The following is a 25,033-nucleotide window of genomic DNA, read 5'->3' on the forward strand; positions in this document are numbered from 1 at the left end:
TAACTCTAACTTTTAGGATATACAAGCAGGAAATTAAAAGATCAATGAAGAGAAAAACTTTACAACTTCCATTAGTGGTTCTATTCCATAAAGCCTATTAATAAAAGATGGAAAGGTCCTTAAAATATGTTCTGTTGGGTTCTACAAGTTAAAGTCCAATATGATTACATCTGGTACATGATGGTACACTTTGAGACCAAACAGTAAAATTACATAGTATCCTCAAGAAAATGTATTCAGTATAGTAAATATGAAGAGTTATAAAAAAAAACTGGATTTAAAATGTAAAGCTATAAAAGTAAGAGTGGAAGTGTATCAGTTTTATAATGTAATACAATATGGGCTTATTAACGCTGATTTTAGGTGCCTTTTATTGCCTTCTAAAAAAAAAAGCACAGATTTTTCATTTGGTTTCCAGCAAATAGTTTAATAAGATTAATACCCTTTTTTCCCTAGCACAGTAAACAGACTCTAACAGACACATCCTCTCACTACAAGCTGCTTAGCTGATATGATCTCAATTAATCTCATTTACCCACACAGGGTAAAATGTATCTTTCAGATCAAACCGTAAAGATAATAAAACACACATTCGGCCAATGTCATATCATGTTCTAACTCCAGTCATGATTTTTCAATACCTTGACAGACCGTCACATTTATACAAGATAACAGCAGATGACAGGAAACACTGCGTGATGTATGTGGTGAGAGAGAACGAAGTGGCAAGATGATCTTTTTATGGCAGGGTGCAGCTGGCTCATTCAATTAAGCATGATAAGTTATCAAAAAATGAATGGTAATTGATGACTATGTCACTGGTCTTGCCATTCCAGTCTTGGCTGTATATCAAAGAAAAAGAATAAAATAGATGAGAAGTATCTTTTTAGATACAGGGCTCTAGCTGGCATGTTACAAGATGCAGAGGAGGAAAAGGAAGTGTTTTTTCTGTAGCGGAGGATGGGGATGTGGTACAAATGTTCAGATGGTTATCTTCATTGCAGCATTTATCAGTAGAAATCTTATACACTGCTGAAAAAGATTTCTCTTCTGTATTATCTGTCTGCAAATAGCCAGCACAATATTGTACCATCCTCATTTACAACAAAGCAGCCTTTGCTTATTCTATTATGGCTCTATTTGACAGGCGTAGAAAACACATTTATGGAAGGAATGATGTCGGTGATGTATGTGAGAAATGAGGCTACATTTATAATCTTGTGCATTTATAATTTACAAAATCTATTTTAAACTGCACACTCACTGACCTATTAGTTGGAATTCCTGCACACTTGCCCAATCATGCAATTATTCAGTCAGCGGTGCATTACTTTAAAGCATGCATGCAAAAGCTTTAATTAATGTTCACAATGTTGTGATCTTAGTGACTTTCTTTCTTTCTTTCTTTCTATCTATCTATCTATCTATCTATCTATCTATCTATCTATCTATCTATCTAATTATCCATCCATCCATCCATCCATCCATCCATCCATCCATCTATCTATCTATCCATCTATCTATCGCATTACAAATTGCTGACACTTGATTGGATAATTTCACGAAAGTCAGAGCTGCAGGTGTTCCTAATAAAACGGCCTGTGGGTGCAGCTGGTGTTGTTATTTACCTTTTTTATTTATTTTTTTATAAAAGTCATGGAAAATATTCACTTCAACCAAAATAATGAAACTGATTGCATGATTGAAAGAACAGCAGGATAAAAAAAAAAAGTGTATAAAAAGCAAATAGGCTCTAAAAACGACTTGTGTACAGAGCAAAATGTTCTCCCAGTCTGTTGAATGCTTTGCACAGAAAAACAAAAGCCTTGCTGAAGTGTGCGACCTCACTACAGCATGAGGAAGAGTACAGGAAATGATATGAGGCTTTCATAACTCAGGAAATGTCTTGAACAAATAGTTAATTTACATTGAGAAATTTAGAACATTTTCTTCACATTTACTGAACACTGAAATACTCTGCTTCATATTTATGCATACACATGCAGAATATATGAATTTATTTATTATAAAAAGAGTTTTTTTTTTAAACTATAACTCATAGTGGGGATTTAGTAACTTGTGGAAAGGTGGGATTGTGTGAAGCTGATTGCTAATACCTATTTTAAGGAGTTGCTTATATTAGCAGATGCCAGCCATGATTCAAAACACTTTGTACCCTGAGAAGCATGATTAAGATGAAAGTGGAACAAACCCGGCTTGAGCAAACCAGAAAGTTCTAGAAAAAATAATTCCTCTGACACAATATAAACCTAATAAACCAGATCTATTAGAATGAATATAGTACCCACAGTATTTGGCACAGTTATTGAAAACAAGGTAAGAGCAATTGAAGGTTAAAAGAAACAACAATTATTCAAATAAAGCTCTACAAGCAAGCCATTTCCTCTTAGCAATCTGTATAAACGTCCATCTTCCTGCGTTCACCCTGACCCTTAGTCACTGCAGTTCAAGTCAAGTCAGTTGTGAAGAATTGAGAATATGACATTGAGAATATGACATTAATATGACATTACAACACGCAATATTAGAGGGCTAAAAGATGTGTGCAAGTGCAGACTCCTATCCAGTAGTCCTCATTTACACACTCCAAAGTAGTCCTCATTTACACACCCCAAATTACAATCACACACACCAAATGGACCAAAGTTTGTGGACAAACGACCATAAGATTTGTTTGTTGATTTTGAAAACACTTTTCCACTTTTTCTCCTCAATTGCTTTTATAATAATCTCTATTCTTCTGAGATGTTCCACTAGATTTTGAAGTGTGCTTGTGGAGATTTGTGCTCATTCAGACATAAGTGTAATGAAGGGTGAAGAGGCCTGGCTGCAGTCAGACTTTCCATTCGTCCCGAAGGTGTTTAATATGACTGAGGTCAGCACTCTAAAGCAGGCCACTCAAGCTCTTCCACTCCAACCTATTTTTTTCATGGAGTTGGCTGAAACGAACAAAACTAAGAAATACTTTTGAACTTGTGTGTAGTTTTTCATCTTTTATAAGTTTCGGTTTGCTTGTGCGTAAGTATAAGATTCCCTGTGAAAAGGATTAATTGGACAGGCCCTGCTCAAGGCAGAGAAATAATTATTTAAAACAAAGCAGAAACATTTGTGCCTGTAACAATGTTGAATTGACTTTGAAGAAGTCGGATACATAATTGTTTGATGCAATTGTTTTTAGTTCACTCATTTACTCAGTTCTCAACTCTTCATTCTGTAAATTTGATATTTTCTGCTATGTGGCAACAAGTTACTATATATTATTTATATAACCGTAATTTCCGGACTATAAAGCGCACCCATATATATACCGCACCCACTGAATTTGACAAAGATTTTTATTTTGAACATAAATAAGCCGCACCTGTCTATAAGCCGCAGTCTAGACTGAAACTAAAAACTTTACACAGGCTTTAACGAAAGACAGTGTCTGGTGTAACGGTGAAATATGTTGCGCTTCCTTTAAGAGCAGAGCAGTATTTTGGGAATAGCCTGCCGTCGCATTTTTCCGCTATTACTGCATGTGTGCAAGACCGAGGATTATGTCCTTATTATTTTCTGATGCTCATTTCTAAGTTTCTTTGACTAACCCGTAACGCTGTTGCCAAGAAAAATAAAAAAGCACGAGTTTTGGAAACCTGTCTGCGCTTATATGATTTCATTTGTAACTGGAGTTAGCGAGCTCTCCCTTCACCCAGACTGATCACATTACAACGGCTTGTATCTAAACAGTAGCCTACCAAGAAAGTCATTGTTCACTGTCTTCCTCCTTCCTTTCACAACTATTTCTCTAGTGAGTTTATCTTTTGGCATCGTCGTCTGTTTAAAAAAAAAAAATTTCTCCCGATGCCGTGCAGCTCAGAACACAGGTGAGGTGCGTTTTTTCGTTTCTGTTCGGAAATTTCATTGGTCTAATGTTATGGGGTTCAGTTTTTTGGCTTGAAGTTTGTGAAACCGGAAAAATATGCTGCTTCGTTGTTTAAGCCGCAGGGTTTAAAACGTGGGAAAAAAGTACGGTAGGTAATTATTATTAATATTATTATTATTATTATTATGCCAAATTATAGTACTTTTTACTATAATTATATACTGTAATTATATATATATATATATATATATATATATATATATATATATATACACACACACATACATATATATATACACATACATACATACATACATACATATATATACATACATATATATATATATATATATATATATATATATATATATATATATATATATATATATATATATATATATATATATATAAGTAGATTAGACAAAACAAATGCAGCTTTACATTTTGGTTTAAAATGTGAAAAAGGCACAAGTAAATCCAGCCTAAGATGATTGCTCTTCATCCACGTCCTCTTGCTTTAAAGGACTAAATAAAAGAGATGTTCGATCGTACAAATACTGCAAACTGCTTCGTTTATTTTTCAGACTGCGATCAGTAATAATGGCTTAATTTCTTTTTCAAAAATCTTTTGAAATCAAAACATCTGAACAATGCCTTTTTCTTATATCATGTAAGAAAAGCAAACACTAACCAATATTGTATTATTAATAAAGTAATAACATTATTAATATCATATCACATGATCTATAGCTGCTTTTATTCTCTTTGTACAAACAAATAAACACCTTCAGTGCAGTCAGTAAGAGATGGAGAATGATGCCATTTCCATTGTTTTGGCATTGTTCTTTGAGAAAGGTGAGGTTAAATGTAAACTATGAGGTTAAAATAATGACTCTCAGTTTTGTTAACACGATTTATACCCTTACAGGAAATCAAAAATGATCAAAAGTGATTTACTATAAAACTCTTACATAATTCATAAAACTCATTCAAAACCGCCAAAAATATTTTGCTTTGGAATGATCAGCTTTTGCCTTCAATGCTATCATCAGTCTTTAAATAATAATACATTACACCGTGTTATACTGAATATTGGTCTTTTTTTTAATACTAATGACATATAGTTTGTTATTTTTTATTTCAACATCTTGATTTAATCAAACCTATCAGTCTTTCTCTGTTCATCGTTTAGTAAAAGAACCTAGAGGCATGTGTTTCTCTTTTATTCCACAATAAACAGAACAATATTTTTGATCTGAAGATGATACTCGACTTCAGTAAGCTTAATACAAACTATAATTAGTCACTGTCCTCGAATCTGATTGTTGTTAGTAAACAGATCTATAGCAAAAACAGATCCGTAGCAACATCCACTATACCTAATCATAAATATATTTTGCAAGATGTAGGTTGAGGAGTAGGGTTCGAGGAAAAGTATATGCCTTTCTGGAAATTTAGCCTCGCCTGAGGACCTCAAGTGGTGCTGCTGCTCAATACGTTATAGAACAAATGACAGCAGGGAACCAGGAGGCTTCTGCCTCTTCTACTGTGAACAATCTGAAAAGATCTGTGTTGCCTTATGTGAACCAATGCAGTGCTTTCTTAAAGAATAGTACTCACAAACCTAAGGAAAATGGACATCCATATAAATCCAATCACTTACAGACATAATTATATATAATAGGCTATTGATTATTTTAGTAATCGAGTATTTTAACAATTATTCCATCGATAAATCAAATAATCCGTTATAAGTACTTATTCTTTATTAAAAAGCAATACTAAATAAGAGGGAAAAATAAGATGGTCTCTTAAAATGAACAACTAATTTGCTTTTCTCTTTAGAAAAATTTGAATTTTAATTGCTGAACATACACATTGCACAAGAGTATCAATGAAAACTAAACCCATGAAGTGCAATTAATTGCCATATTACATCAAAATACAAAATTCAAAAAGCCCCTCCGCATTCAAAAAGAAATGAATGAAACTCATAATTATTCTCACTCACGTATTTAGTTATTTAATATCGTACATTATTGTGATGCGGAATTCCTGTCTCCCGGAAAAGCGCCTGGAAATTTTTCATGCACGAAATCCGTGAATTTTTTGGCAGCTTTAAAAAGGTCCTCCACTACCTGCTCTAAACGGCCACTGCTGAGGGACTTTTTGAATGCATTGTTTATATATAAAAATATAACAATTTATTTCAAATTACTTTATGTTTTAGTTTGAAAAACTTTCTGCCGTTTTCTTTGGCCTGAATCTTCTCCTCGCCCCTCACTGTTTTCTCCCTGTTCCTCCATTTTTCCTTCTGTGTTTGTAATCGAATAACTCGAGTTACTCGAGGAATTGTTACAGCCCTAATATATAACTAACACCAATACTGTATATTGTATATGAGATGGCTCATGTGTATGCCAATGACCTCAAAATATTTCCTACACTTTGGCCATATAGGAACTTAGTCATCTAGTGTGGGGGACATAAATGCCATGGGACTATAGGAATTCAGCATTAATACAGTATCTATATACAGTATATAAAAATCAGAAATTACATAAATAAATGAAGACAGAGCACCATGAGTCATGTCCATACACCTACTTCTGGTTCTCTGTGATTCAATGCTATTCAAAACTCAATGCCAAACAATCAGCACAAAAAAAGGGAAAGAATGTGAGTGTCTCATGGTGTCTAGATGCAACAAACTATTTTGAAGGTACAAGACAAACAGGTGTCTTTACGCTGTACTGTTACCAGGGTGTATAAACGATAAGCGCCACTTACAAATGTGAGTCACAACCAAATTTTGTGGCTGAGGTTGGCACACACTTCTATTGTACTCGCTTTCCTTTCCCCTATTGTCTTGTAATGTTCAAATATTGTCTCACTCTGTATTGATCAGCGGCAAATCAACCAGTGTCAAATTATCAGCCGCAGTGTTTGCGTCCAGCTGGACTCTCCTCAAATAAAATAAGGGGAGATATAAATGTTAGTTCTCCTTGCTGCTGTAGAGACACCTTTAAAAGTAAATCAAATCAAATTTAATTGTTCTCTCTCTCCCACATACACACACTCACGTGCAAACATAAGCAGGATGACATACGGTAAAATACTTTTCATGACTATTAAAGATATAAAGAAGAAAAAAGGTGATTGACAATATAGTATCAGCTGCATGTGCTGAAAATTTATATAGCCATAAAGATATGTGCAGTTGATCAGAATGTGCATGGATAAAATATTTATTTGTTGTTTTTTTACGGAGAAAGACGGAGGTAGGACGTATTGTAAAAATGGATTAGGTGTCGAAATGTAAGATGGAATCTAACAACAAGGAAAAGTAACATGTTCTGATTGAACCTTGGATGATCGAAGTGTAATCATCTAAAGTCATCAATATCATTATATGACCAGGGCAAAGAAAGAAAAAGAAAAGAATAGAAGTATAAACCTGTTTTTTAAAGCAATGATTAAATATCGAAAGGCGATAAGTAAAAGGTGTTGGATTAATGGACTTATGCGATCTCTATAAGACCTGATAAGACAAAGCACGCACGTGTGCAGTAATTCATTTAGGACTTTGGTGTAAAAGCTCTGTAAGCACGGGGCACTGCAGAATTTACCGTTTGTGCAGAGATGATGGCCAGGACATTCGTGGCTTTTTGAGTCCGGGCCGGTGATTCTCCACAGTTTTGTTTCGGCTCAGGTAGCGCTCGGTGTCGGAGTGATAGCGCTGTTTGATGCGGATGTGAGTCCGCGGTTGTCTCCACAAATGTTTGGGTGGTTTGGCGGAACCGGCGCCTTCTCGAGTAAGCGCCGCGCACTCCATCCTTATTTTCTTCTCTGTTTTTTTCTTATCACCTTCTTAAACCAAAAACAATGTCCGATCTGTCCGAGATTAGACTGTAGATGTACCGAAACTTAAATGATCGCCGCAAACGGAGCTGTTCACACGCGGATGGTGCTGAACATAAAAATAGAATAATAGAAAAAGTTGTCCTTCTCCACCAAAAAACAAAACTCGAGCTGATCTGCAAACAAGTAGCGCGACTAATATTTTATCCGATGACAAGTCCTTTTTACAGATGATCCGATCATCGGAAAGGCTTATTCAGTCATTTATAAGCTCTCTACTATATATCTATAATACAGTATCTCTGAATCACAGAGTGATGACAGAGTAACTCAGTGTTCCGCTCAGGGCTGAAGTAAGTCCTCTGATCTGCTCAGCTGAGAAACAAGCAGAGAAACTGAATCAGTGTGATCAAACTGACGCCCAGTCTGCATTACATCAGCATACGCACTAGCCCCCATCTGTGTGTGTCCAAGTGTGCACGTGTGCAGTATCGTGGTCGTGGTTTGTGCGTTTATACAATGTCGGTGTGGTCATGCAAAGCAAAGCAAAGCAAAGTAAAAAATAAATAAATAAATAAAATAAAAATAAAAATAACACAAGATGTTCAGCTCAGCCCTGTATAATGACTCTAATCAAGTTCACAGTTCAATAACAATCCTTTGAGGTTTTTACTTTCATCCCCTGGAAGAACCCTTAAAGTTCTATGTAGAACTCTGTGTAAAACAGTTTTTTCTCCAGAAAATTAAACACACACACACACACACACACACACACACACACACACACACACACACACACAGTCTTTATATATTCAATGAAACTCTAATAAACTCCATGGGGGAAAAGCAAGGCAATGCAGGGGTATGCAGGGGTATTTATATAATGCAAAAGCAAAAAATAAATAAAAAAGCCTTTTATTAAGTAAAAAGTCGAGGTAATTTAGATTTTCTGTAATTGGTCCATTATACTTTATTCATTTTGTTTGTTGCTACAAGAAATTGAATAATAATAATTCTGGAAAAGTAAAACATTCACGAAATCAAAAAGTTTATTGTAAAAAAAACAAAAAAAACCAAAAAATCACTCATAAGAACCTTTTCTGGTGTGTTTACATTTGTGTTAAATGCTAAGGGTCAAGGTTGCTGTTGTGGTAGAAGTAAAATAACACTGTTTTGTGTAGTTTCTAAAGGTTATTTTGGCATGCTTAAGGGGCTCTTAAAAAGCTTACCAGACAATTAAGGTGGAGTCACTGCCTCCAAAAAGGGTTCTATCCTATCTTGATAATGAAACACTGTATTAGGGTTCTACATAGGCCCTTCTGTCTATGACACTTTTAAATTATGTTTTATTATTGTGAATAAATAAATAATTCAACAAATAAAAACTAATAAGTTGATTATTTAATAAGCAAGCAAATAAAATTTTATTTTTTTCTGTTTAAAAATGAGGCATAAAATTATGACATTATAACATTATGAACTGTGAGTGAATGACACTGATTATCTCTTCATCATGGCACCTGTTAGTGGGTGGGAGCACCAAGTGAACATTTTGCCTTCAAAGTTGGTGTGTTAGAAGCAGGAAAAATGGGCAATTGTAAGGATTTGAGGGTCAAATTGTCAAATTGGATTGGCTGAATGACTGGGTCAGAGCATCTCCAAAACTGCAGCTCTTGGGGTGTGTTCCTGGTCTGCAGTGGTCAAAATCTATCAAAAATAGTCCAAGGAAGGAACAGTGCGCGGGGAGCGAAGGCCCATGTAGTCCGATGCATCTAATGAGCTACTGTAGCTATTAACATGATATTAGGCAGGTGGTCATATTGTTATGTCTGAACGGTGCCCATAATGTTATGCCTTTTAAGGTGTATAAATAATAATGCAAGAATGTACCCTAGTCATTTGAGCCATTATGTCTAGATCGTTGTCCGTGCTATAGATCTTATAGATCTTATAGATCTATTGCTATTAAACACTAAACCCAAACAGCTAAAACAGTGCCCAAGTGGGGGAAAAATCACCTGAGAGACATAGCCACACTGTAAACTGTCTTGCTGACCTTTCTCCGACTTAATCTCCCTGTCATTTGATCTGACAAGCAATTAACATTCATTTGAGTGGTGGTGGTGGTGGGGAGTTATGAAAACAGCTGCAAAACAAGCAATTTAGGCTTCCTGTTGTGCTCTGATCTGGCATCTGCATGTCAGATAGCCACTAGCCTCTGATTCTGGACTGGCTGCTTTGCATCAACAAGCCACAGCCACAGTGAGTAATGTAATATATGGATGCATGCACAAAGAAGCGTGATAAAGGAGCTGATTTCTTATAATCTCTGTCAGTAAGAGAGATGACAGACGTGACCCAACTGATGCTTGGCTGATCTCACAATCAGCTACTCTCAGGAAGAGTTTTCTACTGAATGGAATAATTATGTAGAACATTTGTCCTTTTTATTCATGTGTTCGTGACCTTAAATGTAGATAGTGTGTGAGTCTGTGGACCCCCAGGGGCCATCAAGCATGTCCTGTGCTTATTTGTTTTTCTTTTATTAAAAGGGATCCAAAGCCGATGGAATTCTGGCTTCAAACATGGAATACACCTCGGATGGGATGCCAGTACATCACAGTGCACAAATCACACATACATTTACATCTAAGAGCAATTTAGCAATTGTGTGTGTGTGTGTGTGTGTGTGTGTGTGTGTGTGTGTGTGTGTGTGTGTGTGGAGCTCTGATCCAGAAGATTATACAATTGAATCCCAGCGCTGCCACTGGTGGGCCTTTAAACCACAACTGCATTATCTTTCTGAAGATGAACATTTGAACAAATGAACATTTTCCTGGAGTACTTTCATACCTTTCTATGTTTTCCAAAACAAATAAAGGCTCATTGCTTACATGTGCTGTAACTTTCAGAATAACCCTGTTTTGTCCCCTAAACTAATGTCTGCTTTAGACAAACAAACACTGCATAGAAACTGTAAAATGCCAGCCATATTTTGTGCTATAGACAGTAACTGACCTGGATTTACTGTTCATAACATCCAGATTTGGTGTTTCGAGGTTGGCCAAGGCTGATTTGTACAGGGCCTCGAGGTCCAGCAGCTTCTTGGTGTCCAGAATGGAGTGGCGACGTGACAGTGGAGGCAGCAGCAGCGGCCCCGAGAACCTTCGGCGCACAGCATAGTTTGGCCTGGACGCTGACTCTTGTACGCCAAAACCAAATGAGTCACGGCGCCTCTGTGGAAGGAACACATGAACATAAATAATGACCAGATATCTGACTGAATTTTGTTTGTTTTAGTATTATTATAATGTCAGTCATTGTTTTTCAGTGATATTGCGTTGTGGTGTTAACAGTGAAAAAAGAATGTGTGTATTGTGACAAAATTATTTTAGAAAAAAATATGTTGATATTAATATGGTTGTTCTAGTCTATAAACATGTCTATAGTACTTTTCCTCAGACATAAAATATAAAATGATAAAAGCATGTTATTATTTTTTTCTTTACAAAGAAACAACATATAATCATCTATTTTGCCGCTGTATGAAAAGGAATAACACAGTGTGCACAGTGTGTAAAAAGGTTTTAAACACCTTACAATAAGATTCATATGAGCTTTTTGAATATCTTGTTTCACATTTAGTCCCTGTTTGCCATTATGATAACCTCCACTCCTCTGGGTAGATGTTCCACTAGATTTTGTAATGTGTGGTTTGTGGAGATTTGTGCTCATCCAGCCACAAGGGTGTTAGTTTGTGATTCAGAGTGAGGAGGCCTGGGGTGCAGTCAGCATTCCAAATCCTCCCAAAGGTGTTTAATAGGGTTAAGGCCAGAGCTGTATCTTAAGATCTTTCACTTTAGCCAATGTAAAGCATATCTCCATTAAGCTTGCTCTGTGCATGGGGGCATTGTCATGCTGGAATTGGTTTGAGTTGGCTAGTTCAAATTAAAAGAAAGACATCCTGTTCAACTTTGTGGTAACAGTTTGGTGAAGAACCACATATACTAAATATGAAAAAGTGTTCCAGTACTTTTGTCCACTTTTGTATATTTACATTACAGTTTTTAAAATACACAAAAAATGGTTCCTTAAGGCATCCTTGGATAGTTTTCATTCAAAGGGGTTCAACTCTGAACCATCTTTAATAGAAACTATTTTCTATGAAATTCTATTTACACTAAAACCACTAAAATTCATTATAATGTACAAACCAGATTATAAGTGTGCACATGAACAAAGTTGTAAACTTAAATATTACATCTCAGTCTCTGCATGCAGAACAGACACTTCATGAGCAGTGGTTTTATGTCTTAAAGGGAGCATATGCTTGATTTACCAACTATGAGTTGTAGTTGTCATGTGATAGTGGAGAGTAAACTAGTGGGTTGGTGGAAATTAACAAAATATGGGGAGAAAATGAGAAAAAATAAAGAACATCCAACCACATTATTTTATTTAGTACAAAACCAGCTGCTGGAGAGAAGTGAATATAAACCACAGCAGCAAAATGCATTCAGGTTTTTTTTGTCATTGATCTTTCCCTTAGAAGGAAGTGTCTATAAGTATTACATAAAACAGAAGATTTTTTAAACAGATGTGTTAAACAGAACTCTCCACCGCCGTCATTAAAACACCAAATCGGGGAGTATCTTTTGGAAGAATGATATTTGTCACTCTAGTTATAAGACCTGTATAACCTGCACCAAACATTGCTTAATGCCACCAGAAAAGCTTTCTTACCAATAAACTAATAAAGTGTATTGTTTGTTCTATAATAAATCATTTCTGTGTTGCTCAGATCTCAAAAGAAACAATACAATCCTACAGACAGTGTAGCCGAATCAAGACCCAGCCTGCCTTCACAAAAACTGTGATCACAGTTTCCCGGAAAAAAATGAAACAGGTTCCGACTGGCACACACATATACACACACGCTCTCCCAAACAAGGTGCTCTAACTTCCTTTTCCACATTGTGTCTCCGCTGTGGGCCTCAGAGGTGTCAAACTATTAGAAAAGTGTTACATTACATACAGTAACGTTTCTTCAGAAGTGACAAAAGTTAATTTTGTGCCGCCTTTCCTTATTAGCGAGGGACTTGGGTGATGGATTATCTGTTATCTAGCACAAGAGTGAATATGCCACATACTGTGTAGTGTTTTTTCAGGAACTTCTGTTCACACAAAGGGTTTCATTTTGTTATACATTCCTCTAAATAAAAAAACGTGACATTAAATGTGCAAAAAGCAAACCGTGTGTAATATTTTGGCTACAGCTGGTATGTTGACATATAAGCCTACAGGAGAGATCTGAACAGACGGTGGTTGTTTTAGTATTATTATAATGTCAGTCATTGTTTTTCAGTGATATTGCGTTGTGGTGTTAACAGTGAAAAAAGAATGTGTGTATTGTGACAAAATTATTTTAGAAAAAAATATGTTGATATTAATATGGTTGTTCTAGTCTATAAACATGTCTATAGTACTTTTCCTCAGACATAAAATATAAAATGATAAAAGCATGTTATTATTTTTTTCTTTACAAAGAAACAACATATAATCATCTATTTTGCCGCTGTATGAAAAGGAATAACACAGTGTGCACAGTGTGTAAAAAGGTTTTAAACACCTTACAATAAGATTCATATGAGCTTTTTGAATATCTTGTTTCACATTTAGTCCCTGTTTGCCATTATGATAACCTCCACTCCTCTGGGTAGATGTTCCACTAGATTTTGTAATGTGTGGTTTGTGGAGATTTGTGCTCATCCAGCCACAAGGGTGTTAGTTTGTGATTCAGAGTGAGGAGGCCTGGGGTGCAGTCAGCATTCCAAATCCTCCCAAAGGTGTTTAATAGGGTTAAGGCCAGAGCTGTATCTTAAGATCTTTCACTTTAGCCAATGTAAAGCATATCTCCATTAAGCTTGCTCTGTGCATGGGGGCATTGTCATGCTGGAATTGGTTTGAGTTGGCTAGTTCAAATTAAAAGAAAGACATCCTGTTCAACTTTGTGGTAACAGTTTGGTGAAGAACCACATATACTAAATATGAAAAAGTGTTCCAGTACTTTTGTCCACTTTTGTATATTTACATTACAGTTTTTAAAATACACAAAAAATGGTTCCTTAAGGCATCCTTGGATAGTTTTCATTCAAAGGGGTTCAACTCTGAACCATCTTTAATAGGGAAACTATTTTCTATGAAATTCTATTTACACTAAAACCACTAAAATTCATTATAATGTACAAACCAGATTATAAGTGTGCACATGAACAAAGTTGTAAACTTAAATATTACATCTCAGTCTCTGCATGCAGAACAGACACTTCATGAGCAGTGGTTTTATGTCTTAAAGGGAGCATATGCTTGATTTACCCACCATGAGTTGTAGTTGTCATGTGATAGTGGAGAGTAAACTAGTGGGTTGGTGGAAATTAACAAAATATGGGGAGAAAATGAGAAAAAATAAAGAACATCCAACCACATTATTTTATTTAGTACAAAACCAGCTGCTGGAGAGAAGTGAATATAAACCACAGCAGCAAAATGCATTCAGGTTTTTTTTGTCATTGATCTTTCCCTTAGAAGGAAGTGTCTATAAGTATTACATAAAACAGAAGATTTTTTAAACAGATGTGTCAAACAGAACTCTCCACCGCCGTCATTAAAACACCAAATCGGGGAGTATCTTTTGGAAGAATGATATTTGTCACTCTAGTTATGAGACCTGTATAACCTGCACCAAACATGGCTTAATGCCACCAGAAAAGCTTTCTTACCAATAAACTAATAAAGTGTATTGTTTGTTCTATAATAAATCATTTCTGTGTTGCTCAGATCTCAAAAGAAACAATACAATCCTACAGACAGTGTAGCCGAATCAAGACCCAGCCTGCCTTCACAAAAACTGTGATCACAGTTTCCCGGAAAAAAATGAAACAGGTTCCGACTGGCACACACATATACACACACGCTCTCCCAAACAAGGTGCTCTAACTTCCTTTTCCACATTGTGTCTCCGCTGTGGGCCTCAGAGGTGTCAAACTATTAGAAAAGTGTTACATTACATACAGTAACGTTTCTTCAGAAGTGACAAAAGTTAATTTTGTGCCGCCTTTCCTTATTAGCGAGGGACTTGGGTGATGGATTATCTGTTATCTAGCACAAGAGTGAATATGCCACATACTGTGTAGTGGTTTTCAGGAACTTCTGTTCACACAAAGGGTTTCATTTTGTTATACATTCCTCTAAATAAAAAAACGTGACATTAAATGTGCAAAAAGCAAACCGTGTGTAATATTTTGGCTACAGCTGGTATGTTGACATATAAGCCTACAGGAGAGATCTGAACAGACGGTGGTTGTTTTCAGCCAAAACTGAGGTCAGCTTTTTTAAGGATATCTATCAGAACCAGTTCTTTACTACAAATCCCTGTGATGAAATATGTGCCAATTCAGTTTAAGTGTACAAGGAAATGCTAAAGGACTTCCTTGAAGCTATAGGCTCTTTCCATACCTTTTAGACGTTTGATGACTCATGAAGTGATGATGTTGAAATAATATTTGTGGAAATGATTCAACTTTATTCATCATAAACAGCAATACAAGTTGTATTACTCATTTCACTCTAATATAAACATTAATCAGAATCAGAGTTTTATTGCCAGAAAAGGAATTTGTCTGAATGATAGAAGCTGGGTAAGGAATAAATAAATAAATAAATAAATAAATAAATAAATAAATAAGATACCATTTTTGCTGCCTCATTGTGGAGTTTTATTGTTTTTGTTACTTTTGTTTGCTCATTAGTCATGTTTAAAGGCAGTGCCTAATTGTCTAGATGTGCAGAATGCATTTAGACCTAGCGGTCTGCTTTTTTCTTTTCTTTTTTTTTTTATTGGGGTGATCGAATACAGTAGTAGAACCTTGCAAAGAAGACCACAGTGATGAACATACGTACATGACACACTTACACCCATGCAATTAAAGCAATCATTCATGTACTCATCCTCAGTAACTGCCTGGTCAGGGTGATTTTGGTTTAAAACTAGCTACAAATAATTTGATTATTTTTTCAAGCTAAATTTGTTAGAAAATGTGACAGTCAAAACTGTTACAGACAGTGGTGTACAGATAAGGCTGGATTCACATCCAGGGTTTTACTGGAATGACTGTGAGAGAACAATTAAAATGGCAAAAAAAACTCAAAAGCATAATGCAGGCCCAAGGTCAGGTGATTGGCAGACAGACACCACAAGGCAGACCCCTAAATAATCAGTGGCATCAGCAGTGAAAAACAAGAGTAAGAAGTCTCTGCAATGACAGGATGAAAACCCCTTTTATATATTTAGATATATAAAAGCAATATGGATCATGTAACTGGTTCAATAACATAGTTCTTGGTTGTACTGAGGATTTCGGAAAATGGTGGGGAAGCGGAGTGCTATAAACGGAATATGTGGAATTTCCCCACCAATTCCCAGCAAAAAGGAAATTCTTCATCGGTCATTAGAATAAAACCTGAACAACACCCAAGTCTTACTTAACCATCAAAACAGCATAACAATCAACTGTTAACATTTAGCAAGTCTTTCCAATGCTGGAGAAAAGTTAATTTTTTTCCATGAAATTAAATAACAGATAACTCAACAGCATGTCTTTACCACTCTGTGACCTAAAATAATAGACCAGTTATATCTACTGGGGTTCTGCATGGTATAGATTTTCTTTTTTATATGTAATTCTGTGTGGGGTTAGGCCCAATGCTTGAAATCCAGTACAAAAGCAAATATGAATATATTATCAGCATCAGCATCAGGGGTTCTAAGAAGACACAGATACATATATAACTAGGAGATATGGGTTGTGATTTGAATTTTGTAGGACACAAGCAGTGTCAGAAATGAATGCACAGTCTTAATTTATCCTTAGGGTCACTGGGCTTCAAAACTAGGCTACTAGTTTTAATAATATCACAGGCAAGTTTACAAAATGACAACACAACAGGTTTAAATCCTAATATAGATATGAATATGAATATCTGGAGCACTATACAGTTACAAATAGTGATGTACTGAGCTCGATTCAAATGCATCCTAATGCATTTTAAAGTTTGATTCAGATTTATATTTCACTATTTGAATCAATAGTATCAAATAACTGCTTTAGAATATATCCTAAGCAGGCATAAAAAATACATCCTAAAATAACAACTCTCTAGAGAAAATAAACTCAAATTATGAACTTGAGTAATACAGCTGCAGTTAAGAAAATGTCAGCACCAAATTTGAAAGCTATCCTGACATTTGTACTTCCCCAATGTTTCCAGTATACTAAAAGGGTTCACTGGAGCACAAAAAAAAAGATACAGATACAGACATATGGAGTGTATTTGTGTATCCCTACATATAACCATATATTTTATATAAAACCTCTAAGAATATGTCAGGTTCAGAATATGTGTTTAGATCATCTGCCTGTTTGGAGGGTGAAGCCACTGGAATTGAGTAGTAAAGATCACACACCTTTGCTGAGTTTTAATTGCACATGCTGCAGTGTGTGGCAGAAAGAAACAAAAGAGGGAGAGAAGAGAGAAGAGAGAAGAGAGCACAGAGAGAGAGAGAGAGAGAGAGAGAGAGAGAGAGAGACAGCAGAGAGAGAGAGAGAGAGAGAGAGAGAGAGAGAGAGAGAGAGAGAGAGAGAGAGAGAGAGAGAGAGAGAGAGAGTTGTGTGTGTATTCTAGCCACTCTTAAACTGAAAAGCAAAATAAAAAAATGAACATGTCTAAAATAAATAAATTTTCCAATTTCCTCTTTTTCAGACCCATCAATCTCTCCACACAGGTTATTCAAAGTGTCCTGGTGTTCATCATTGACAAACCCAAAACACAGATTTGATTCTATGCTTTCTGTTTGGATATAAGGCACTAAAAGGCAAGTGTTAGTCTAATGCTATATCACATTTATCCAGGTATCCAATCTATGACCCTTTACCATAAAGCGTTATTATCAGTAGATGCGATTCAGTTTTAAAAAAACTCAATTCAGTATGCATTTATCGTTAGATCTACAAACTCTGAAAAACTGAACATTTACACCAAATTAACGGCAATATTATAAAGCTAATGCTGCCCCTGTGTTGCTTTTGTGTTTGTAAATCTATTTGTATTAGTTAGTATTTGCATTAAATATTCAGGACTGACCTACTTGAAAGCCTCTCTTCAACACGAATTTATGAAACAAGCCTGCTGTGTAAGAGTCACCACAGAATGGGGACTAAGGTCTGACTGTGCCTCCATCTGCTCAGCAATAAGGCTCAAGCAACATGCATTTTAGATGCCATGAGTTCATTTGATTTGGGGGCAGCCAGGACACCTGCGACTATTAAAAGAGAAATCCTTGACTGACCCAAAGCAACTGTATTTTGTTTCCGAATGCTGAAATGGTTTTTACTGTTGAATTCTGCCAACTGAGTGGGCCAAGAGGTGTTGATAAATATTCTATAAAATCAGCCAAATCTGCTGAGTGTGCATGTTTTATTACACTGTCTTTTTTGTAGTAACAGTTCATTCACTTGTATGTTGAATATTGTACATAATCTATGCCTAACAATAAATAACTTAACAACAACAATAAACAACAATTACAAGCTAATATTTAACTACACTTACTATGGCCAAATGTAAGTGGACACACCATTTTCCTGATATATTCCCACATTTGAGGCCATTGCACTGATAGTGAGCAAGGTCTGGGGTGAAGTCAGAGTTCCAGGAGTTATGGAACAACTTCATGTCAGAGGTGTTCATTGGGGTAGAGAAATTAAAGATTTTCTACCCTCGCCTCAGCAAACCATGTTGCCATGTTGCTGGCTTTGTGTAAATTACAAAGAGAATCCTCACTAGGATCACCACCAGCTGGTGGTGCAATGGTGAGGTCTACTAAACAGATCTCCAGGTCAGCACATCCCAGCCTGCAGGATATCTATTCCAGGTGGTGCAGGACCAGAACAGGAAAGACTTTAAAGGAACCCACACACCCCCAAATATAGACTGTTTCAATGGCTGCAGCCTGGAAAACACCTCCACAACCACATGGCCAGGACTACGGGATTAAGAAGATGAATTGCCTTTCCTCAACTCATCACCCTGAACTCATGACCACCATACATACCTTTTAATATAAATCTATTTATTATTTGCATACTCTTTTTCTAACCCCTACATCCATTATTCTATTGTCTGCATAGTCTATATGTTGTCTTTGCATTGTCTCATTTTACTGTCACATTTCAGCATACCTGATACAAATGCACATGTCAAATAAACCGTGGAATCCTGAATCACTAGTTTTGACAGCTTTGCTCTGGATGCTGTCTTGTGTTCATGGCCGTTAAAATTAATTTGAACCATTTTAACTGTTAGCATTTACTGGTGTATTTTTAATTACATTAAATATATAAACATGTTTTGGACTGACCTTTAAATGTTTGGAAATTTGAAAAGGGTACCAATTAATGTAAAGTTATGATGACATTAATTATTCATAGATTAAAAAATAAGGAGATTGCATGTATTGTAAGATATAGTTTTGGCATAGTTTGCTGTCAAAGTTGGGGTCATTTTGTAATGTTTATTTAACTGAACCATGTCTGGTGCAATACTTCTGGGGTTGTAAGTATGTGGGCTAGGCAGTGGGGCAGTAATAAACAAAATTACACATTAACCATTTAGTGGAATGAGCACAGAGATAAATCCTAACAAAGAACAGTCAAATTAATTAGACAAACTCCAAACTACAACATATTATATATATATACAGACAAACATACCGGTATGTAAATCCAGAAAAACCGTCAGCAACAGTTGTTTTTTTTTTAGTTTTTTTTTACGAATTTTAATCTCTTTTTATGATTATTAACAATAACTTTCTTTTTTGGGGGTTATGTACATTGCTTTAATATATTATTATTCTTCAACTTGATTTATAGATTACAAGAAAACACAGATTTCATTTTCGGTATTAGTTTATACATCTCCAGATACATCCCTCTCTCTATTCTGTTTGTGCTGTGAACTCCACTCCACATGGTGCCTCAGCAGGGATCTTCATTAAATGTCATAGTCAAAACAGATTTGATTAAAGACTAAATGAAAGCCATTACAACGCAAATCAGCATGCATTAAAAAAACAAGACGCTATCAGTGTTTGAAGAGTTGTAATGATTATTAAGAAAAAATATTCAAAAGATCTGGTATGTAACAGTTAATTAATCGACATTAATCTGATTGCTTTGCTTGTTCCTCGGATTTGAAGTAAGACCCTGCGGGTGTGATTATGTTCATTATCATCGGAGATCTGTTTCAGGTTCTGATGATGATGATCGTGATGATGATTACTCTGCTTTTCACTTGATTGAACTGCTTTTAGAACTGATTATGGAAGGAGTAAGCATATATAAACATAACAGTGCATTCTATTGTAGGATATTAATTTACAACAAGGTAAATGAAGTGTCTTGAAACAAAGGAAATATATTTTAAACTAATTATTTCTCATAAAAACACATTCCTAAATGGTTTAATCAGCAATTTTAACCAATTTGTAAAGTATTTAAAAAATGCCATGATATTTGATTACACAGAAAAAAGTTTTGGGATACAGGACTTCTCCAGCCATATGTGTTTCTTACCCAAAATGTTACCACATTGTTTTCCGGGAGCATTAAATTGTTGGAGTGGAAGATCAACCTTATTGAACACTTTTGGGATGAATTGAAACGCTTTCTGCACCCGAGGCCTCTTCAAAATACATCATGATCTGATTTAACTAAACCCCTTGTAGCTGAATGAGCACAAATCTCCACAAGCACACTCCAGAATCTAGTGGAACACCTTTCCAGAAGGATGGAGGTTATTATAACAGCAAATGGGGCCTAAATGTGGAATTTGATGTTTAGAAAGCACATCTTATGGTCCACAAACTTCCTCTATATAGTGTAATATATTTAGAAATGAATTCCATTGCATACACCATTTGATTGTATTTGTTATTTTTGATAACAACGTGACACAATAATTGCTTTGTCAGGAATCGTCTTCCTCCTCTGCTTTTGTGTTTCTTCTTTACTTGACTGGTCTAAACAAATAATAAGTAATCTACATCTACATCTATAAAGTAGGTGTTGGCTGCTTGCTTGGGACCTTTGACATAATGCTATTCAATGTGTAATGAGTGAGACTGTTCGTATCACGTACGCGTGACTCATTTTGACTTCGGCAGCACCGTACTCTTTTCAAAAGCAATCTGCTGTGTGAAACTCACTGCCACACTGACAAATTTCCAATATGTTCCTAAGATGAAAGCAAAGTCATAAGGCAGCTCTTAGAATCTGCTTCAAGGATTTACGCTGCATATTTCATCAGGTTTAACAGCTGGTGCATCTTCAACTAGCTAATTATTTATTCGTTGTTGACTTTCCTGACAATGTGCCATATTGCCGAATATTTTCTTGAAGTGTTCATTTCAGGTTCATTAATTCTTACAATGCAGCAATTTAAGGCAGCGATGTGTGTGTGTACTCTGTACTCGGCTTGTATGGGGAACGTGATTGTGTGTAAGTACTTCATGTGTTTGAGATAAGCTCTTTGTTTTATGACAGCGTGACTCCCTCCACCCACAACCACAGCAAGCTATATTCTTACGTGTGTATCTGAAAGAAAAAAAAAATAGCTCTTTGCACTCATAAAAAAAATTCCTTACTTTACAGTTGTTTTTTTGATTTTAGGTAATAAACAGGGCTTTTATATGGGCAAAGTCCGACTACATGCCTGATCTACATGATGACATAGGCATCACTTAATTACGTGGACAATACAAAGTTTAATTCTGAACCTGGTCACTTTATTTTCATCATTACTTTATTATTTTGCTTTCATTTGGCTTCATATGATTGAAATTGATTTGTATGAATTAAAAATGGTTGATTGACTCAGAAGATATGGGTTACCTCTGAAGGCAGACGAGAAGACATTGACACAGACTTCTCCCTCTATGTTGCCTGAAAAAACAAAATTCAAGCCATGAATAACTCCAGTCACTTGATAGGGGGTCAAATTTGCAAGATCCAGGGCCTAAAGGTGTTTCTGTCTTATCAGTGGGTGTCATAAAATACACTCATGAGTGCACTCAAGTATCCAGCGCTCTGACGCAGATTTATACTATCGCATGTAGTAATAAAGAGAGTCAAGGCATAACCGCACACACTCTGACTGCTGCAGAAGGTGGGAGGGAACGGCAAAGATGCCGTACCTTGTTATTTTGTCGAAACACGATATGGATCTGCAGCAAGCCACCCTCCCCCTTTGCCTTGAGAAAATATTCAAGAATGCATGAGCCAAGCGCTTCCCTCAGGAGGCAGCCGATAACATTGTGATGAAGGATCTTGAGTAAACAATGGCGTGCTCATCAAGGCTCAATTATGACATCGAACGAATAAGTGCCCGACCTGCTTCCGGCTCCTAACTCACAATGTCTTCTAAATTGAGTGCAGTGACTTGGAAACCTTTCATAGTAATTGTTTAATGGTCCTTCATTAAACAGACACATCATTTCTTTTTTTTATTATAGCATTACCATGCTGAAATTAGGTTTGGGAAAAGTAAAAAAAAAAAAAAAACATTAATCTTTTCTGATTACAGTTTTGGAAGAAATTAAAAAATTCTGTCATTTGCAAGTACATAAAGTAAGCCTGCCATTATAACTTTTAGGAACTGATACCTTACTGTTTACCAAGTGCTAATACTTACTACATCTACAAAAGCAAATATTGCACAGGATGCATTTCTGAAGATTATCTAACCATGTATTCATGAGGCTATAGACTACATTCAAGGGTTCTTCCTGTAGTTCCACAGGTGCCATGGGGTTCTACTTGAACACAAAACACTAAAAAACAGGTTTATAGGAGCAATCTTATGCACCGCATGCATTCCAGATGTAAAAGTAGTTATTATTTGCAAATGAAGACAAATGCTACATGTAAAAGTTCCTTTGGATAGTAACAAGGGTGCAAAGGGCTTCTACTTCCACAGTATATTCATAACAGCAACATTATGCATTACATTCTTTACAGATACTGCATTAGAATTGATTTTTGCTCATTTGTATACAGACTACTTTTGCATCCGATTGCAACAAAAAGTATATAGATATTCATAACAGCAATGTTACACCACACATACATTTCAGATGGAGAACATTCAGGGGTACTAGAGGGGTACCACTTGCACCCTAAACACTACAAGCAAACATGTTTTAATGTTATGCAACCACGTGCATTCCAGATGTTGCATTTAAATTGCAATTATACATATATATTTTTGCAAAAGTGTTTTTTTTACACTCAAGACGGTAATAGGAATGGTTTCAGTTTCCCCAAAATGGTTCTACACGACCCTGTGTGCCTTTATGAACACTAATTATGTGTTCATAAGAGGAACCAAACAAATACGCATGTTCGGTTTTCATCGTGGCAGAAGAAAACCTCTGAAACAGGAATGAATGAAGGAATGAATGCTGGATTTTGAGTTCACACTATCGCACTTCAAATCGGATTTATAATCTCGAGATCTGTAATATTTCATTAAGGTTCTCGATATGAAATGTGTGAACTATGCAAGAAGAAGAAAACTCGGAACTTACTTTACAGCTCGGTCCTCTGACTTTTTTTTTTTTTGCGGTGATGAAAATCTTGAAAAGAGACAACAAAGTTGTCGGTCTTCTTCTTCTTGTTATCTTTAGCGGTAAAAATTTCTAGTTGGAGTAGCTGGAAGACTCACGGATTGATCAGCACACTGGCGCATTATGTCTTTCTGTATGGCTATATATATGTATTTATGTATGTATTTATATTGAGTCTCCGCGGCTGCCTTGCTGTCAAACTTCAAACTCAATGCAAAAGTTCACTGCCAGTGACGCTGATGTGGTCACGTGGCAGGAAATGAGTAACACCAGATGTAAACATAGTACACGCGTTCCATAGAGCTTACTTTCATACAGCATTGAGCTGTGGTGTTATTGTTGATCTGTTTTAGTCCATTTCATTTCGAAAGCTTACCATGACAATATTTAATAACGGACTCTAAAACAAACAAAATAAAGGGTTTAGTACTTTGTCTGGGCGTGTATGTTTTTGTTCTCCCCCTCCATCCTGTCCACAGTAGTTGATTGTCCTTAGTAACAGCAAAATTAGATCCAGATGTGTCCTAGTGCTGTTGTAGCTCCTGGCTCCTGGGGTTGGGCATTTTGTGCCTTCTGGGATGCTTTTCAGCTCACCACGTTTCACACACGTGCTGATTTGAGTTGCTATAGCTTTCCTGACAGCTTAAACCAGTGTGCCTATTATCTCATTTTTATCTAATGTATGTATATATTATATATTTATATATTTTAAAGCAGTGGTGCCTAGATTTTTCATTTGAAAAGCTAAAAAACCCAAACTTGATTAAAGGCCATTAGCCAAAAAAAAAAAAAATCACATTTACATTATACCAGGGGTGTCAAACTCAATCATAGAGGGGGCCAAAATTAAATGCTGGGTCTAAATAGAAGACCAAGCATTGTCAATAATTAATGAACAATAAGGAATACAAAATAAAGTGAGAAAATAAAACAGTAAGTAAAAGCAGTACATTCTGCTAGCATGCACTTATGCCTCAGTAGGATGCTTGCCATTGTTTCTTGACTGTCAGTCCATTAATGGTTAGGGCTCAGTTCTGTGCTCTCTAAGGATAGAGTTGAAAACTTAAATAAACTACTCACACAGGTATGTACTTTCAAGCATGCAGAGTGTTTGAGCAGCCTGTAGGCAGACACGGGGCATTGTTTTCAGGAACGAAGCGTAAAAACTGTGCAGTGCCCACAGAGTCAAACTTTGCCAGTTATAATAGAAACAGAATGGAATACAATGGATCTGTGGGCTTAAAGTGCCCCTAGTCCTTGGATTTGACATGTCTGCATTATACCAAACATTATATTGAAATTATATTAGATTAGAATATATTCTTCTCCTTTATGATTTCATAATTTTGTAAAGAAAACAAATAAACAAATACATAAATGAAAACACTCTGTAATCTGCTCAACTAATGCAATTTTATTTTTAAAAGTTCTAGTTCAGTGAAACATATAGTATAATGAGAAACAATCCAATTTATTTCTACAATAGAGTGTAATGACTAATAGAGCTATTCAGTGACTACCAATGAAACATGAGATAGAGAGCTAGT

General features: G+C 35.9%; 1 protein-coding gene across 3 annotated transcripts in view; it reads right to left on the reverse strand.

Moving 5' to 3' along the window:
- LOC124390986 (cAMP-specific 3',5'-cyclic phosphodiesterase 4D-like) overlaps positions 1-23,720 on the reverse strand; it is a 76,420-nt gene extending 52,700 nt beyond the window's left edge. For 2 of the 3 annotated variants that reach the window (XM_046857166.1, XM_046857164.1), the window contains exon 1: positions 7,516-8,088. In XM_046857166.1, coding sequence (XP_046713122.1) covers positions 7,516-7,721 — 206 coding nt within the window. In that variant the 5' untranslated portion in view covers positions 7,722-8,088. Of the gene's footprint in view, positions 1-7,515; positions 8,089-10,765; positions 10,984-21,753; positions 21,805-23,447 lie in introns of those variants that run through there. The other variant, XM_046857162.1, reaches the window with a different exon arrangement.
- Between the last annotated feature and the right edge of the window lie 1,313 nt (positions 23,721-25,033).

Source organism: Silurus meridionalis, chromosome 9 (genome assembly GCF_014805685.1).
Source record: "Silurus meridionalis isolate SWU-2019-XX chromosome 9, ASM1480568v1, whole genome shotgun sequence".
NCBI classification, from domain to species: Eukaryota; Metazoa; Chordata; class Actinopteri; order Siluriformes; family Siluridae; genus Silurus; species Silurus meridionalis.